Source organism: Camarhynchus parvulus, chromosome 7 (assembly GCF_901933205.1).
Source record: "Camarhynchus parvulus chromosome 7, STF_HiC, whole genome shotgun sequence".
Lineage (NCBI taxonomy): Eukaryota > Metazoa > Chordata > Aves > Passeriformes > Thraupidae > Camarhynchus > Camarhynchus parvulus.
In genome coordinates, this window is record NC_044577.1 from 17,469,995 (window position 1) to 17,487,046 (window position 17,052).

The 17,052-nt window shown below is 38.3% G+C and overlaps 1 protein-coding gene across 5 annotated transcripts in view; it reads right to left on the minus strand.

The window, feature by feature from the left end:
• Positions 1-17,052, minus strand: part of RAPGEF4 (Rap guanine nucleotide exchange factor 4) — a 140,881-nt gene that overhangs the window by 53,115 nt on the left and 70,714 nt on the right. For 3 of the 5 annotated variants that reach the window (XM_030952653.1, XM_030952654.1, XM_030952656.1), the window contains one exon: positions 1,493-1,599. In XM_030952653.1, coding sequence (XP_030808513.1) covers positions 1,493-1,599 — 107 coding nt within the window. Of the gene's footprint in view, positions 1-1,492; positions 1,600-1,895; positions 1,950-17,052 lie in introns of all 5 variants that reach the window. The other 2 variants (XM_030952652.1, XM_030952655.1) reach the window with 1 other exon arrangement.

Here is a 17,052-nt window from a genome sequence, read left to right on the forward strand (position 1 = left end):
CCTGCAGAAAACCCCATGTCACCATCTACATACACATGCTTGAAATACCAGTGAAGGTGTCCAATTTTAAGAAGATCACCTTAGCAAAAAAGTGTTTTGGGAAATGCAGAGTTCAGAGGATCTATTCGAGCGTGTGACACCTGGTACAAAATCTACAGCACCAGTGCAACAACCTCTAACCCAGTTTTCAAAAAAAACCTCTATATACCATGGGATACCAAAAGCCTCATGCTTTTCAGAATCTTGCATGAAAACAGACATTTAATACTGTAAAAGTTATGTCAATGCAGCCTCCACAGGAAAAGTGAGTGCTATGAGGGTGTTCCTGCATTTGTAATGAAACTTCTGTCACACTGTATTTGGAGACATTTGGTTTTGGTACAGTGTTCCTGAGGCTCTCTCATTTCAGGTCTTCGTAACCTTACACCTCCTGACTGACCCAGAGGCAGACAAGAGCAGGTCTCAAGCTCTGGAGAACAGCCAAAAAGGATTAAAAAAGCAAAAAGCTACATGGTCACTTAGTAAAATTCTTTATTGTTACACTCCTTAGCTCAGCAGAACAGTAAGAGTTTTCCCAGTTCTGTGTAAGAGAAAATGGTGCAGTTGTTTGGACCAGTACTCTTCATTTATCATATATGCTCTTCTGTTATTCTAGACCAATCAGCAATGTCATATTGTGACATATTCTTGAATCAACTCACAAGTGCCAAATAACTCTGTATTTTAAATATATTTTGGGCTGAAATATGAAAAATCAATGCATTTATTTCAAATGAAGATCAATATATTGATTTACTATTTAGAAAAACACACACTCAGAGATTCAAAAATAATTTTTACTTAGAAACTCTGAATAATGAACTAGGTATTTGATTTAAACATTAGACACTAAAACAAACTGATTGTTTCTTAAGCCAATAGTAGGTAGATCATGACACCTTGCAGGCAGATTTCTTTCTACAAGTGCCATTGTTATCTCACTTCAGCAAGACTGTGCTGCCACCAGCAGGAAGACAAGAGAGCCTGGCAATACACCAGAAAAAAAATTAAACAGAGCAGCAAATCTGCATCAGGAATGTTTCTCACCAGGTGAATTTTCAGAACACCACAGTGAGCAAGACTGCTATAGCAATCAGTACAGGAACATAACGTATTAATAAAGTTTTCTATTATCTCTTACTGATATACAAAGAGAACAGAATCTTCATTTTAGCTTGGTACTACACATAATATTCCAGCTAACTATTAACTATGCTTTGGAAGAGTGTTTGTATGTGAATGCTCTGTTCACAATCACAGACTCAATTTCCAGTCAAATTACTTCAGAAAGGATTTACCAGGCCCATTAAAGACTGCATAACATCCAACTCAAATAGCATCACAGAATAATTTCAGACCTTTTGAGACCTGCAAGTATGGTAAGGCATACATGACAAACCAGAGAATGGCAGGCATAAAAATTCAGAGACCTCTATACAATCAGCTCACACACCTGTAAGTCTTCAGATGGTATTTACGATCTCTTATCATGTGAGGAGCTCGGGACAGAATTGTATTCCGCAAAATCTTTCCAGCTCTAAGGATCTTTTCTGAAGGAACCTTGGTGATCATGGAGAAAAAGAAAGACCAAGAAACACAGATTTTAAACTTTCTGGAATCTCTGTGCTGCTTTTTGCAAAACAAAACACAAATGCTCTTTTTCCTGAATTAAAAATCCTCTTGCACAGAGGCTTACTTTTGCAGAGCAATATAGTATATATTTGGGATTTTAAGTTGCACATACTTCTCACATCTAACAGAAAGCATCACTTCAGTTGATTCATATTATACTGTTGGAAATAGTTATTTCTATTTGTCTAATGGCCTGGCTCTACAGCACACCTATGTTCTATTACCTGTGTAATGATTTTAGTAGGATGATGTGGGATGTGAGGATCAATAAGAGGTGTCTGAAAAATAAAATGAAATTAAATAAATTTTTTAAGGTTGACCAGAAAAATAAAGACTAAAGTAAAAAAAAATTAACAAAAAAGCTGTAATAACAAAGAATAACGTGGAAGTCCAAGCTCTGCCCAGGACATAGGAATATATAAAAAGCTTTGGAACACATCCTAAAGGCAAACTTGGTTGTTGAGGCTTAGCAAATTAAAACAGTGACATGACATGTGAAGATGAATAACAAATCTGTGCTAAACTTTGTAAAGTGCTAATGGGCAATGGCTGAATGTCACACCAGATCTGAGCACACACGGGCAGTTACCTCTTCACCCCGTACAACATGCATCTGCCCTGCCATTCAGCCCCCCACCACAGAAATTCTCTCCTCCTTCAGCACCTTTTTCTATTCAGCTCTTTTCTCCCTTACAGTACAGCACAAGAAACAGGAATGGAGATGACGCTCTTCTTCCTCTGTGTTTTCTAAATTATCACCAGGCTGAGCTGGCAACCCTTTTATAGCCGCTCTCTGAAATGCAGAGGCAGGCAGGCCACTCGCAGGGACCCAGGCAAGGACTGGGGCTGGCGAAGAAAAAAGGAAAGAACAAAGCAAGTGGCTTGGTTCTACAAAGGGAAGAGTGAAAGGAAAGACCATCAGGACTCTACAGGGGAGAGGGAGAGAAGGGGATGAGAGAAATGGGAAAACAGGCACATAACAAACAGGTGAAAGAGGGAGACAGGGAGCACATGGCACAACACACAGGGAAAAGGAAAGCGGAAGGTTAAAGGACAGTAGAAATGGAAACAAAGGAGAGCAAGAGCGAACTTCAGCGGCCACGTGAGGATGATGGGCAGATCTTTGGCTTGTAGGGTCTGGCAGTTACAGCATGGACCAAATTCACTTTGAGTATGCGATGTCAGGACACGACACAAGGGCTGGCTTTGGCTGGTGCTCAGGGCTGGCTGACAGCAGATCAGGCTGAGCAGAGCGCTCCCACAAGGGCAAGACTCTGCACCTTGGCCCATGGCAGCCACGGTGCCCTCACAGCCCTGCGGCAAAGCCAAGGCAGCCGGGGCAGAAGTCAGTGAAACACACACCAGGTACTTCTGGGTTGAGGTACCAGCTTCCTTAAACTGGGCATCTGTCCATTAGCTCCCATGGGATTTTAATGATGTGACAAAGTCCTTGTAGTATTCAAACAGGGTTAAGCTCTAAAAATGCATCAGGAAACTATGGTGGGAAGGTGAAAATGAAGGAAGGATATGACAGAAATCAATAATCTTAACATAGAGGCCTGCATATGGAAACTAACACAAAGTTCTTGTTTCTATTCATACCTTACAAGAAGTCTCTGAAAAGGCATATCAATACAATTAAAATGGGAATCCTGATTTTTCTCATTTAATAAGTCAACAATTTTTCATAAACTCATTTAAGTTCCAAACATTTCTGTCCAGCCAGAAGAGCAGTAGCACATCCCTCAATATTTCTTGGTTTCTGGAACTGTGTGGAATCTGCTCTAGATAGTCTACATTTGCAGTTAACATAGGCAAAGAATAGCAAAAATCTTTTCAAAGATGCCTCTAATGAAAACAAAACCATAGAATAACAATCTCAAACAGGTACAATACCCTTAATCTAGCTTCCAGATTTTAATTCTACTTAGGAATATACTTAGAGGAGAGATAAAATATGTAAGACGAAAAATATAGATTTTTAGAGCAACAGACCAGCAAAAACAAATGCACATTTTTGTTCTTTGGAGTTTCAATTAAGTTTTAACAAAAATGTATAAACTAAGAGGTGAAAAATTTACCATGGATGAAGATTTTTTAATAAATCTCCTAACTTAACCAAAACAGAATGTAAGACAGCATTTGGAAGAAATCTGATTCAACCCAAAAAGGTGAAAGCTAAGACACAGCACAAGAATCTCCAGAAAGCAGAAGGAAGGCTTGTTCACCTACATCCTGACCAATACAGAAGGATCAGCTGCAATGATTGAACATAACTTGGGTGAAGGTGATCATGAAATGATCCAGTGTCAGAACTTTACAGAAGGAAGAAAGAACATCAAAGCAGACACAAGGGACTAGAAAGAAAAGTTTCCATAAAAACAGAATACTAATACCTATATTCCTGGAGTGGGTCATGGGGGAACAAGTGTGAGGTAAAAGGAATTAATGGGAGCTGGCAGTTACTTAAAGAAACCATATTAATCATGCATACAATATATACTAGAACTTAACTAGAAGGTGAAGTAAAGACTTAGCTAAAGGAAGAGCTCTTCACTGACACACAAGAAAGGAATACACAGAAAGGAGAGAGTAGGGGGTCTAAAGCAAGTATAAATTGAATAACAAAAGACAGAATTAGAAAAGCAAAGGTATAAAATGAAACAGACCTGCCAAGAAATGTCAAGAGGTACAAAAACATTCCACAAGTACATTAGTAGTAAAACAAAGAAAACAAACAGTGTTGAGCTACTGTTTAACAGAGGGAAATCTATTTACAGGTGGTTCAGGAAAGCCAGAAACTTTTGATTTGTTTTTAATCAACGTTCATTAGAAAGATCAATGGCAGAGAGATGGTTAATATCCTGAGTAGTAGAGTGACAGAAGTAAAATCTCAACCTTGAAAAAAACCCCAAAAACATAAATTAGTTGTTTTCAGATTGGCTTTGTAGAATTTAATGCAGGAAACTTGAAGAGCACAAAGAAACTTAAAAGAGGGCTGCATCCATCTCTGAACCATCAACAGCCACTCTTGGTGTCTAAGGAAGGCAGCTGAAGACAGAAATATGGAAAAGGAGAAGCTGAAAAAATACAGATGTCAGCTTAAAGTCTTCCTAGAAAAAGTTAATTTGTAAGCACCTGGAAAAGAACAGGGAGATGAGTCACATGTGACGTATATTAACCAAGAACAGATCATGCCACACTGATCTGATTTCTTTTCATGATCAAGTAGCAACACTGATAGATTAGACAAGAAGCAGCAGATTTTCAACCCTTTAGTAAGGCTTAGCACTTTCTCATCAGATATTCTCTTCTGCAACAGTCAGATTAAATTCTTACAAAATAGGTGCAACGCCAGTTGGAAAAGTGCATTTTGAAATCAATTACCAGTGAAGCAAAGTCAAACTGGCAGTCATACCAGAGGTCTGCACAAAGCAGCATTCAAGAATATATCATATCTGATAACATTAAATATTAACATGGGAATTAACATGAAGCAGAATACACCTTTATTGATTCTGCAGGAAACTTCAGGATGGGAGGCATTGCACATACATTGCAGAATAGGTTTACAACATGAAACAGTTGTAACACTGGTCTAGAAATGATACTTTTATGCAATACAGAGTGATGACTACATTTCTGAAGCGGGTGGAATCAGCTAAATAAAGACAGGGTAGGGAACAAGTGTCTTAGTGCAATACCACAGAAAAGAAAAAAAGGTTTACAATGTTTTAAATATTTAAACACAGCTGAATAACCAATGTCATACTTGTGTGAAAGCAGCAAATATTGTGCTGGAATGTAGTAATATATTAGATACATAATGGTGTTCTGCTTTAGTCAGCCTAGGTAAGACCTAATATAAAGCACTGTACCTCACTTGCCCATTTTACTCCAAAAGCATCTAAAGCAGCTGGACAGAATTTAGAGGAAAACAACAAGAATAATCAGAAAGCACAACATAAATAATCAAAGCTGTTAAGCTAAGGAAAAGGCAAATCATAGCAGAGGTGTGATTTAAAAAGTCTTCTGATTTAAAAGGCCTTTGAAAAGGAGAAAGACGTGGCCTAGTCCATCATGCAGAGATCAGGAAATAATTTAAATTGCTCTAAGAAAGATTCAGTTAAGGCATCGCTGAAGCTTTCCTCGCAGTGTGGACAGTGAATTGCCAGAGAGGTCTGGTTCCTCCATCTTTGGGAGGATACACAAGGAATCTGTCAGGAGTGACACTGCTATAGTGCGTGTGCATGTGGCTTGGGGATGGACTCAATGCTTTCCTGAAGTAGTTTTTAGCCTCACTACATGGTACTGTGCAATTTTTGAGGACAGAGGTGATCAGCGATAGAGCTCCCAGGGCAGTGAGCCCAACAGTCATTCCTCCCAAGGGACAATGACATCCAAAAGACATGCCCAGCAAAAAGCCCCCAAAGCTACAGCCTTTCAAAGCTGCTGCAGTGAGCTCTGGTTGCACTAGTGATTACCTGAAATGCAATAAATGGAAACACAGGCCTTGGACTGAGTTTGCTACAGAAAGGCAAGACATATTTCAAAGGCAGAGAAATGAAACATCAGTTAGTTAAAAGGAGATACAGGGTTCCAGCCACCACTTCCCATCAGAAAAAAAAATGCACTCTGTGAGGGACAGACACAGTCTGGCTAAAGACCAAGATTGTTTTGTGAATCTTTACATGCTGGATCTTTCATTAAGGATTGCTTAGAAAGCACTTTAAAAAAAAAAAAGGAGCTCTCCCTTTAAAACAGCAGAGTGTGAGGAGAGTGTTCAATTGACTTCTTAACGCATCCTGGTATCTTTGAGGAATTAATGAGACTAAAGTACATACATGTGGAACAGAGGTCCTTGATGATCCCATTTTTCTGGACTTCTGAATAAGGGAAAAGTTATCAGGCAAAGAGCTCAGATAAGCAAGACAATTACAATAGTTTACAAACTATTATTCACCTCCTGGCCACAGGAGCGACCAGCGTAACTGCTCTTAGCTTTCCTTCGGTGGGAGATAAAGCAACACAGCAACACCACACACAGTTTGCTATGACCTGCTGATCTTCCCTGTAGGGCAGGAGGTCATATGGGTCTAGAGGGTGGAGAAGGGAAAGCTGCTGGTGTTGGTAGGGGAAAGCAGAAAATTATTATGAGAAACTGTGGTAAAAAGGCTTTTAGCATTAACATTGAAAAACTCCTTATCTGTACATTTATGGATTCACATTTGAGCTATTCAAACAAACCCTTCACAAAGCCAATCACAAAACTCCCTATTTAAATTGGGGTGAAGCAGAGAAAGCAATAATTTTAGCCTCCATTCCTTTCAAGATTCAAATATTTATGCATGAGAGCAATATCACAGATTTAAATAGGACTATTCATGTGTATAATTTTATGCACACATTTAATCTGTGGAGAAATAGGCCTTAGATTTCAAACTACAGGGCAAGGCCTGTCTTTATTTTAGTGTTTCTTACATCACTGAGCAATATGCAGACAAATAAATAATAAAATGGACAACCATAATAGTGACCTACTATGAGATCTGTATTTGTCAACTTATTTGATTCTGCTTAATAAAATCGAAGAACATCTCTTACAAAAATAGGTATTTCTATTCCCCTTGTTAAATAGCTATAAAGGGATGCTTCTGAGCCTTTACATATGAATGAACACTTTAGATCTACAGCAATTTGGATCTGTAAAATCAAGTGATGAAGGGAACTTAATTTACTATTCTCAAATGCAAACATAGGATATGTGTATTGCAAAGAACTAAGGTGAAAAAAGTAAAAGCCAACGAATCAGGTTTTTTTCACATGACCTCAGTGTAGCTCATCTCTGAACCGAGAACAAGTTTCAGTATTGATTGGAGTTAACCACAGCATGTTACCGGGGTGATCAGATAAACCTGTGCACTACTGTTGATCCCTTTATTTTCAGCTGGGGAACTGAAAAGAATTGCAAGTGACATCTGTTTTCCTGCTGGCTGCCAAGGGGATCCAGAACAAACAAAGGACAAAAGCCACACACACGTTGAAAGGTGTCAGCAGCAACAGCCACCTCACTAAGAGAGGTCTGTTTGTTTTACATCCTCAGTATTTACCACTATTGGTGATTTATGGTCTAATCCAAATCCCACTGAAATCACTAGGAAGTCCCTAATTGATTCAATGAATTTTGAGCCAAGCCCACAGCATCTGATTCTCCTAAGTGTTTCTCAGGGAGCAGAGCATCTTTAGCTCTTACTGGTCCCAAATGACTCCTGATACCTTCTGACAACTGACATTTTTGAATATCTTTGTATACATCTCCCAAAAGACTTCTAGTGCCGTATCTGGTACACATGGGAAGAAATAAAATATACAAAAAAACCCCATTCCCACAATATTAGCGAAATCATAGCCAGCCAGTAGGAAAAACCTGACAACTAGGCAGAGTCCCTACTGCCCTCCCACACAACATCTCCCACCTCACTATTCTTTCTCAAGCTTTCTGTAATGTCATCTATTTGTGCTGCTTCAGACCAAAGGCAGAGATGAGTTCCAAAGATTATGTAGAGATGACTCTTTTTCCAATACAGGCCATTATTTTCAGCACTACAGAATAACCATATAAAAGGGATAAAGCTGAGCATACAGTATCACAGCTTTTGGAGTGTATTTTCAGCTGGAAAGCAGTCTTGGATTGAGTATCTTGAAGTTAACTCCATTGGTCCTATTTCCAGCTGCAGTGAGAGAGTGTCTGTGCAGACTGCACCAACCTCTGCTAGCATACCACAGGCAAAACAATACCCATATTGAATGCAGATTGCTGAATGTGAGAGAAACAGCTCACCAAAGATTTCGTCATAAAAAGGTCCTTTGGAAGACATCTTTGTCAAAATTTGAAGGAAAATGTAATCAATATTGTAGGAGTTGCCCTGAGAATAGCTCAGTTGGTCAGAGCATGGTGCTAATAACATCAAGGTTGCAGGCCAGTCTCCCACATGGGCCATTCACTTAGGAGTTGGACTTTATCATCCTGGTGGGTCCCTTCCAACACAGAATATTCTGTGCACTGTGACTATACTAACCCATACCGGATCTCTGGAGTAGCCCTGTGTAGAATATGCTGATATACTGACCAATGCTTGTTATCAGAAAACAATCTATGTGATGACCTCTAACTCCCGAGGTCATGGTCCATAAAAAACCTTGGCACATACTCCCTGCCGTGAGGACTTTCAATGGCTGGGACATGGAACCAGCACTGAGCTCTGGGTCCCACCCAGACTGTCATATTTAATCACAGAGCCAATCACTGAATACTCTGAGTTGGACAGGACCCACAACGATCATCAAGTCCAACTCTTAGACGAATGGCCCATACAGGGAGATTCACCACACCCCATCAGAAAACAGAAAATGTGGAAATAGAAATGCAATCATCACTTCTATCATGTAAACAATTGTAAACAATTCATTCTCCTCTTCCCTCTCCCCACAAACATATGCAACAGCTGGGAGAACCAGCCTGTGCTCCACAGGATAGCACTGGCAGTCAAAAAAGCAAAGTACTTGCTCATACGTCCTAATTGGAAAAGTCAGAAACTCACAATGACTGACCTCATCCCAGGTCTGTAGGGGACTTCACAATTAACAAATACTTGGCAGTGAACAAAGGACAAATTACCCAAAAAGATCACTTGTTTTAAAAGGACCACTCTAGACAGTCTCAAATTGTACTACCAAAGGATCTTCAAGCCACCCATGCTCACAGAAGACAACTATTCTAATTTCTTAACAAACATCTGTAAACAGCAAAATGGGGAGAATGGCAAGGTACTAATGGATGAACACACAGTCACAGGATGTTTGCAAAATTAGGTAAGAAAATGATCAAATTTAAAAAATCTTCTGAGTTTCATAAAGCTATAGCACCTGTAATCTAAAACCCCATAATCTAACTACAAACTATGTAAACCAAGCAAAATAGCCTAGTAGAAATTTTCAGGGCCAGTGGTTAAAGACAGCCCAGTTTTATTCTGTTTTTTTGACTGCAAGACCTTACACAAATCACCTAATCACAGTGTGTTTCATTTTCCTCTTTCTGGAAAGAGGAATACTAATAATTTTGTACCTTTGCAAAATGCTTTGAATACTGTCAGCAAAAGAGTTACTATCAAAATATTCAGAGTAATGATGACTGGTTTAAAATCTATGTTCTTTAAATGTAATACAATGTGAAGACTATGCTGTATTTTAAAATACATTCTAAAATTGCTTATCTTTAGTAATCTAAATTTTTTTAATAGCATAAACAGGAAAACATGTTCTTTAAATTCTCAAATATTCAGTGTAGCAAATTTATTTTAGGAAGTGAAATTGAATTCACATTAGTAACACTTCTACAATGTTTCCTCGACAAACTATAAATGTCCTTCCTTTTCACACAAAATGATTCAGCCATTACCAAAAATGACACTTCACTGTGAATGTCAAAGGGAAAAAGAATATTGAAACAGACTATGACCAGTGCACAAAGCCCCCCAGAACATGGCTAATGATGTCTTATTTTCCCGTCATTTTTCTACTTCCCTGCTACAATGAAACAGCTGCTATAACTACACTGCCTGCATTGAATAAAATGTCAGAAAATGCTAACTCTGCTGTGAGCATTCCCAATATTCTGAGAGAGGTGTGACTACAGTTATCATAACGAGTTTCAAGCCAGTGTTGTCAGGGTTTCTCTCCACTTCTGCATTTCTTTAACCTACAAAAGAATAAAACATTTTTTTTGTCTCTCATGCAAACTACGGGTTTCTTAGTGTCCATGGTTTAAAAGTATGCTTACCTGAAATTGCTTACTTCTTTAGAAACAAGCTATAATGACAAAGACTTTAAAAGTACAGTAAATACCAGGCAGCAAGGTTACCAGTTTTTAAGGCCTATCTCTCATGCATGCTCTAGGCACACAGCATCTATTCAAAAGATAAACTGAAGGGATGATGAAGACATTTCTAGATGCCTTTTTAACTTTGGCAAGCATACCTTCAAGACTCCCAGAAGGTACTCTGTCTAGAAAACAAGACTGGATGGGCTCTCCTAGGTTTCAATTACATCCAGATGCCAGAAGTGCCTTCTGAGGATGAGGTAGTAAAATTTTAGGTTAAGCGATTTCATGTCAAACATAAGGGCACCAAAACCTGGAGGTTTGAATTATGTGTGAAACTGTGAACCTGTTACAATTAGTGGCAAAATTCTTGACTCCAGTGTAGTCAACACACTACCCAAGTGAGGCAAGAGTACGACTGCCTCCTGGGTGACAGCAGTTTACATATTGTGGGAGCCCCATTAGTCATTGCACCTCTGAGTGTCTCAACCTCTCCATGGTAAAATGGGGACAACAGTGTCTACTCACAACTTCAACAAATGATGAGAATAAGCAACTGAACACACTGCTGAATGCTGCTACTGGAATCCTGGAAGTTTAGTGTCTACAAATTCATGCTGGGAAATTTAAAGTTATTTTGAACACAGAAAGAAAGAGTCATCAAAGAGAGACATTGAAGGGCTACCTCCTGAACTCCCTGGGGAGGTCAGCAACAAGGTAAAGCCTCTGGCAAGTGGGCAAGAGAAGTTAATTTAAACCTGTTTTGTGCTTCTTCTGGTGATTTCATGTTCCTTATTCTCCAAGTTCAAGACAGCGCATTGTGTCAAAGTCCATGAAATGAAACATTGAAGGAGTGCAGCACATGAGCCTCAGAGTCCAGCCTCCCTATATACTCCTCTTTCTGCTTCCTGTCATCTTCTTCAGAAATCATTTTTTGCTAAAAATAAAACTGAGAAGGAATAATCTAACAATATCCAGTGCAACACCTTCTGGTGTCCTACTTCTCAGGAGATTTTTATTGACCTATATTGATGTTTTCCATCAACATGGAATATATTTCCTAAAAAGGTAAACAATTGTTTCTGCAGAATATGAAAATAAACAGAGGAAGGAAATCCCAAACTGATGGCTTGATCAGAACACATTTTACAAAAAGCACAAACATTCTTCTTTCAGCCAGGTACTTCTCTACTTCAATGGTTTTAAGTCTTCTGTCATAAACATTAAAAAACCCATCAAGCACTGGTTTAATTTACGTATTTGTGTGTCAGTGGAAAAGATACGCATTCTGCTCTTGACAAATATCCACAAAACAACCTTCTTATCTTCCTTAAACTTCTATTTCCCTTGATGTCTACAAAAAGCTTGTCAAAGTGGTGGGTGTTGATGTGCTAAACCATGCTACCTACCCTATCTAATCCAAGTTTCTCAGGCTGTGTAGGAGAAGGGCTTTGTTTTTTCATTTTATGGTAAAATCCAATTGTGGTCTCACACATTTAACTAGCATGAAAAGAAACCATAACTGCTGTATTAGTTAATCAGTTCATTCAGTGCTCTTTAGAGTGTCAGTAATTACATTGATTAAAAACATACAAAGGCATTTGGAATCAAATTATTGATCTGAACAAGACAGATCAATATGCCGTTTTTCACATTAATTCCATAGTGCATTGGGAATAATCAGTAAATAAAATACCAATATTGACTTAATGTGCATCTGTGTGAACAGTAGATATTCTCTGATTAAACAGCAGAAGAGTAAACTTTTAATTCCTGTCAATTACAACAAAATACTATTTTAATTGGAAAATAGTAAATATTTCATATTTGCAAATTTGCTTCTTCTCTTTTTCTAATTTTCTACAGAGTTTGCTGCTGCCTAACTTGCTACTATATAAAACAGGCTGGTTCACATTTTTTCTTATTTTGAATTTAGCTCATCTTCCCTGATTAACTAGTGAGGAACAGACATACTCTGAGATGCTTCTGTTGCTAAATTAATCTTTATTGCAACTTGAGAAAAAAAACTGGCTCCACAAATGCACACAGGACACTGCAGTAATTAACCCAAGATGGGTAAGGAGAGGCGAAATTACTCTACCTGACAATTTCCCCAGCTAACCACATCTCTTTACATACCAATTCACCACAGCATGTTTCTGAAAGAGATGACCTCTTTTTACCTCTCTCAGTATGTAGCCCAAGCCGTATAAATTCTGTGATGTCTGGCTTTTAGAGATATCACAGAACCAGCCCCATCCTTGTGAAAAGGAAGAGCGCCTATTGTATGTATTTTGTAATTTATCCCCTTTTTCCCATTTCTCTTCAATGTTGACACTGATTTTCATATTATTGCTAAAAGTATTGTTTTGTCTAGCTGAAATTCTGTTCCTGCCATCTGTCAACAACTCACCCCCATTCTAAACATAATCTCAAAATCTTATTTGGTTTAATTGACTCTTAAGCGACTCTTAGTGGGTTGTGTAAAGGATAACAACTGTTGCACCACATTAAGCAAATAATGAAAATGAAGATTTGGTGTGAAAATGCTGTTCTAGAGAAAATTACTATAAAGAGTGAGGATGGACAGAGCAGTACTGGAGGTTTATGAAGACATAATCATAATTCTCCTGCTAAGGTACTGGCTTTTTCTCCATCCAGTTAATATTTAAGGTAATTAAACAAATAGGTTATAAATAATTTTGTTTACTAAGATGAAAACAAGTGTGTCTGAGAAATCCTAATTAAAAGCAGTGTATCAATCTGTATTGGAAATAAGCTGAGGTCTTTTTAAATTTTATTTTGGAGCCTAAATTAAATATTCTTTTGATTTCTTTACTATTCAACTCAGCTACGTGTATTTGTATTTCCTCACTAACTGCTATCTTTAATTTTAAGACAGCTGCATCACTGATGATAAAGTACACAAAGATCAAACACGTTCACAGTCTTGTGCCAAGCCTTCTTTCAGGAGGAAATTCACAAAGAGAATAAATAATGAAAGTCATAAATCATAAATACCTCAACAGCACTTTATCCTTAACCTCACGGGTGCTAAGAGTCCCAATTACATTTTCACCTCTGCTGTAGAGATCTGACATTTTTGCCTCTGCAATTCTGACTTGGAATGGCTCTCAATGAGCCCCACAAACTGGACACTTGTGGTGCTATTTGTGTGCAGCCAGCACAACAGGCTTCTGCTCTTGTCTAGCTAACACAAGAAAAAGAACAAAATCACTGAACAGCTTTTTCCCCACTATTTATTAGCCTCTCAAATTTTTGTCATCCATACACAAGAAAAAAACGATGCTGCTAAATGATCAGATCAGACACATTGATTACTTCTTACCAGCTCAGAACTATAATTGACTTTGTGAATACCAATTTCCTGCATGCATTGCAGGACAGGCAGTCAAAATGCTCTGTGAGAGACAATATGAGTGACTAGAAAGAATCTGATTTTAAGATCCCTGATCCAATTTTTCTGCCAAACTTGAGAAAATAATTACAAGATTCAAAAAAATTCCTTTTGCTGTTTCAAATATAAGTGCCAAATGTGTTACTTGTATACGCTTGACTTGTCTGGAGACATGAACCTTGAAAGGGACTATCTTTTTTCTCAGTATAATTACCCACTCTTCCTGCCTTTCAACTGCAAGAGATAAATGGAGTATATGTGCATGTTTTTTAGGGATTGGGACAGAATTTCAAAGAAAACACAGTCAAGAAGCAAGAGTCATCAAATGTGACTCCACAATACATATTCACAGATTGCCCTTGCCAGCACTGGCAGAGAAGGCAGTAGGCTGTGTTGTCATACAAGTGGAGCTGAGAGTGATGCTCCTGTGGACAGATGGTCCCACACCTAATTCACAATAATGAGTGCTTTACAAATTTAGTATTTTCTAGGAATTTCTGTTATTTTTTCCATTATTTAGGTTATTTATATAAACTACAATAGCAACACTCATTCAGCTAGGCAAGAGAAGTCTGAAAGGAATATTGTCTCTTCAGCCAAACTGCCTTCCCTGTGCTACCCCAAGCACCTCCACAACCCTTTTGTGAGGTTAGTCAGATGGGTCAGTAATTGATTACACTGATACACTGAAAGAGGTCAGCAGCGTTACCCTCCAAAACACAATTTTAACAAAGAAATACATATCACTTAGTTTTGTGTATTTCTATTGATTTCTGAACTTCTTCCTTCCACTTCCAGTGTCCTTTAGGATTACCACACCAAGGACTGATCACAATAAACTCCTATAAGAAAATTCATTAGAAACATACAAACAACCATGAATCTCATGCCTTATGATGTTCCAAGTAATCCAGCATATTTCTGTCTGACAGTCACTCTATCTTTACTGACTGAAAGCTCTTTGTAGCAGAGGACTCCATCCCTGCTTTGCCTCAAAGCACCCAAAACAAACAAGAATTTCAAGGCTTTGGAATGCACAAACTGCTATAAAGCCTGAATAAAAATAAGAATAAAAATGAACAGCAACATAAGTGGAGAGCATCAAAACAATAATGATTACCGTTTAAGGGGAAGTCTTCGTTCAAAAAAATACTGTGGAGATTAATATATATTAATATTCAGATGTAAAAGTCATGAAACTAAAAACTCATACAGGTTAGCTCAAGCGCTGACTTGAGTATATGGATTACTCTGCTGGTAATAGAGGAAGTCTCTCTCTTTCCCATACCGCTCATTTTTCAGCTCTTCGCTCCTCCCTTATGATAAAACCCACACTACCCTGACTTGGATCTTGGAGGCAGTTTCACTGACTCAGAAAGCCACTGCAGCTCTCAAGGCAGGACACAAATGCAGACACACTTTTCCAAGTTCAGTGCTCCATTCCCGAGTCAAGGACAGTAGCTGCTGCTGCAATGTTTTATAGCTGTGACAGAAAAGGGAGGCTTCCTCTTTAGATGCTGACAATTCAACTGTACTATGTTATTGGACACTAGTCACTATTTTTCCCATTATTCATCTTCTACCAAGAGATAAATGTGGCAGTTGTTTATATTTTAAGACTGAAACACACCTACATATATTTAGTACTCTGATATTACTGCTCTTAGAAAACAAGGACAAAATTTAAAATAGAGTATTCCTTTAGCCCCTGTAGCTTGAAAAATTCTGACCTTGTTTCCAAAAAGTTTAATTCATCCACCAAGAGAAGTCTTGCCTCCATTTCTTACCACCCCCACTATCATCATAGGCAACGTTATTTATTGTTAGAACCACCACAATGAAAACTCCTCAATGAAAGAAACAGACAGAAAGACCATAATTTTTCATCCAAATTCATAAAAGGGCTTCAGGAATCCTTCAAATTAATTAAGTATGGACTGAAGAGAATTAAGTTATCTTGCCATGTACACAGGCAAATACACAGCAACCTGGACTAAGGGTTCTCTTTCTCCACAGTGCCATGCTACTCATTGCTGTATAGTACCAGATCAAATGAGAACCACTCCCACAGCTCCAGGTTTCACACTGGGGCTACTCTGGCTAGTTCTGTATTGGTCTGCTCAGTCATATGATTAGGCACAGCAGAAGAAACCATTTCTAGTATGAATTGTCATTAGGACCTCCAGAATTCAGGGCACACAACAAAACCATGAATCATAGATATTTCAGAGGTTATCAGGGAGTTGATCAGCGTAAAACAACATGGGATGTTGCAAGTTTTCCTTTGAGGTATTGCTATTCACAAAGACATTCAGAAGGGAAGTCTACAGCTCTATATCATCTACTTGGCTGGAACTGGAGATACCCAACTTTCCCTGGCAGTTCTGCAACAATTTATGCAAAGTCTACTTAGGGAAGTCATCAGACTTACTGACAATTTTGTTTACATTTAAGAGCTCTGCTGACATATAAAGATCTTCACATTTTTCATTATGAACTTCCTTACTAACATATGAAAAATGTATTTTTCACAGACTCCTACTCATCTCAAACTCCTTTCTTTGTATTTCCCCTGCATAAGCTGTCTTGGTGTGACTCATTGCCAGGGTCTACATGCAGAGCCTCTGCACTAGCCAAATTGTTACAGGCTGTGATAATAATTGAACCCTAAGCATTTTCACCTAGAGCAAAATGAAGAACTTGAACAGACCTCTAGGCAAATTACTTTTATATATGTAAAACTGGTGCCAAAATATCAGAGTAACCCTTAAAATTAATGGGTACAGTTAGGACTGCACAAAGACATTATTTAGAAATATTTGCATGTAGTGCTTTCATGAAATCACTTCAAAAACAGAAAACAAAAGGGAATTATTTTTTAATCCTATGCAAATATTGTATAGGAGAACTGTCCAGTGTAGAACCCAAGTGAGAACAGAAATTAATGCACATGTATCACTGGGCAGCTACATAAACCCTCCACACAGAAAATAAGTCACCCTTTAACACAGTTTTCATGTGTATGTTGGAGATGATACAGCTTTCAAACAAACTCCTTGCAATTGCACTTTGATAGAACACTGCC